The sequence below is a fragment of the Aplysia californica genome, unplaced genomic scaffold (genome assembly GCF_000002075.1).
Source record: "Aplysia californica isolate F4 #8 unplaced genomic scaffold, AplCal3.0 scaffold01011, whole genome shotgun sequence".
Classification (NCBI taxonomy): domain Eukaryota; kingdom Metazoa; phylum Mollusca; class Gastropoda; order Aplysiida; family Aplysiidae; genus Aplysia; species Aplysia californica.
In genome coordinates, this window is record NW_004798281.1 from 93376 (window position 1) to 95682 (window position 2307).

The 2307-nt window shown below is 41.1% G+C and overlaps 1 protein-coding gene across 1 annotated transcript in view; it reads left to right on the top strand.

Annotated features, from left to right (window-relative positions):
• Window positions 1-1979: 1979 nt before the first annotated feature.
• LOC101863220 (cytochrome P450 1A5-like) overlaps window positions 1980-2307 on the top strand; it is an 11689-nt gene continuing 11361 nt past the window's right edge. Inside the window, exon 1 of the mRNA XM_035973116.1 lies at window positions 1980-2176. Within this exon, the coding sequence (XP_035829009.1) occupies window positions 1980-2176 (197 nt within the window). The remainder of the gene's footprint in view (window positions 2177-2307) is intronic.

Consider the following 2307-nt stretch of genomic DNA (forward strand, 5'->3'; position numbering starts at 1 on the left):
AGCAGCAGCAGCAGCAGCAGCAGCAGCAAATATAGATCTATAAACCTTAGCCAGTGTGTTAAATTTTATTTTTGAAAACTTTAAATCATTATTCTCCTCAAGCAATATTTTAAAAACAATAACATAGCTTGGGGCTTTGTGTACAGTCGGTGACTAAAATGCAAGCCAAAGGATTGCGGGGGCTACGAATAGACCCACTTTTCAAATATTTTTCAATGCCTCTCAAGTTCACTTGAATTCATTTTTGAGACAGTTAATACTTTTTTTTTTTAATCTCAAAAGGGTTCGTTTACTCTGCCATGTTTTTAAAAAATATTGCAATAAATGGTGACATACATTTCAACCTATGCCTTGTGCGAAACACAACTGTGAAAGTTTTATGCCCATGAGACGAGTATTCTGACGTGTGGCAGTATACTCAGTCAGCGGTTTCCAAATTTCTAATCCATGAGTCTTCCGGGGAATTAAAGCAGATTAGCAGATGTATGAGGAGACCCTTTTTCAACAACAACAATAAAAAAGTCAGAAACAAAACGTCAACTCTGCTCCAGGAGCAAAATTCAGCAAACACATTTCAAATACCAATAAGGCTTTATATCGCAGCCTATCATAGTGCTTAGTTCAAATGGGCCGAGATAGTTTATGATTTAGCATGGGAGTTCTACGTGAAGTATCAAAACTTTGAAAGGGCCACGATCTTAACATTAAAAATGTGTGCTTCTGTATCGGTGGCTGAGGGGTCAGGCTCTCAGACTCACAACCGTAAGGTCGCAGGTTCAAATCCCGTCAGGTTCCTGACGTTGTGGGTCCTAATTGGGAAAGGCCCTTTACACAATTTTCCTCACTTCACCCAGATGGGAATAGGTACCCTGCTATTGACAAGGAAAGAAGATCTTGTCACTTTGTTAGTGCTTGGACTTAATGCTTTCCGGGGAGCTAAGAATGTTTCTGAGTGTTCTATGATCTGCAAAGGTGGTAATGATAGTGTAAAGCGCATAGAGCTTGCTTTAGAGCGGGGTACTGCGCTATACAAATGCAGTTCATTATTATTATTGTTATTACTTTCATTGTCACTTCATAAAGAAGAACAAGATCTTCATCCTGCAGAATTACGAGAGCCAACTGTTTGACGAACCCTGCAGGGTAGAGAGCTTGGCTTATATAGAAAACGCCATAGTTCACCCCCCCCCCCCCTCGACTGAATACCAAATCCACAACTGTGTCTTTTGATTGTCCTCCAATGAAACTCTAATACAAAATTACTTGCAAGAAGAGTAGGTTGGCGTCTTTTCGGTACATCTCAAGAATCGAAGACAATGTCACAGCCCTAGCCTTGAATTCTCAAATCTCAATTTTTTGTAGTATATTTGTCTTAGTGAAAATGCGCTAGATAGTGAAAAGTATTATTACTTGATTAATTATACTTATTATTGTTCGTTCTTCCTCTGTCAGCCGCAGTACCGCTCTGGTAGCCAGACAACATAATGATATAATGTGACTGTACGTTGTGTGTTATCCTTTTGGCAGCAGATATTGATCATCAATGACGATTACAAAGTCATCAAGTTAGTTGAAAACCCACAAGACCTTGAAATGCGGGAGTGGTGTTGCTCTCTGTGACATAAAAAAAGAATATCCTTTTTAACTTTGGTCCTAACTTAAGGCCGATCAGACTCGTTAGAAATTTGTGGCAGGGAAAGCAATGCTTCCAAATTCTCTACCCTGAATTAGATCTAAGTAGATATTTTTTCGTGCAAGTCCAAGAAAATTAGTCTCATTGCGTCTTTGTCCTCACAAAAATGTTCAGAAAAAAAATTACATAATGGGATAAGAAAATTGCAGAGCTGTTATTTCTGAGAAACTTTGCTTTATGCTTTTACAAAAAGTAGGGTTAGTCAAACAAAGCTATTTTTGTTTTATATTTTTTTAAAAATTGGTTCGTTAATGTTAGCAACAGGAGTCCAGCCATGCTGTCATCCATGGCATCCGTTCTGGAGACGTCAGACGTCCCAGTGTCACGTGGTCTCTGCACTCTGGCCGTCATCCTGTCTGTCATCGCCCTCTGGGAAGCTCGTCACGGGAAGAAAAGGGGAATTCCCGGACCATGGGGAATCCCCGTGTTGGGCAACTTGTTGCAGCTGGGAAGAAAACCGCACAAGACATTGACGACTTTCAGGTGAGAAACAGGAAGACCCGTGAATTAACTGCTCTTTAGGAGACGAACACGCTTTCGAAAACATGCACGCACGCACGCACGCACGCACGCACGCACGCACGCACGCGCACGTGCACGCGCACTCGCACACA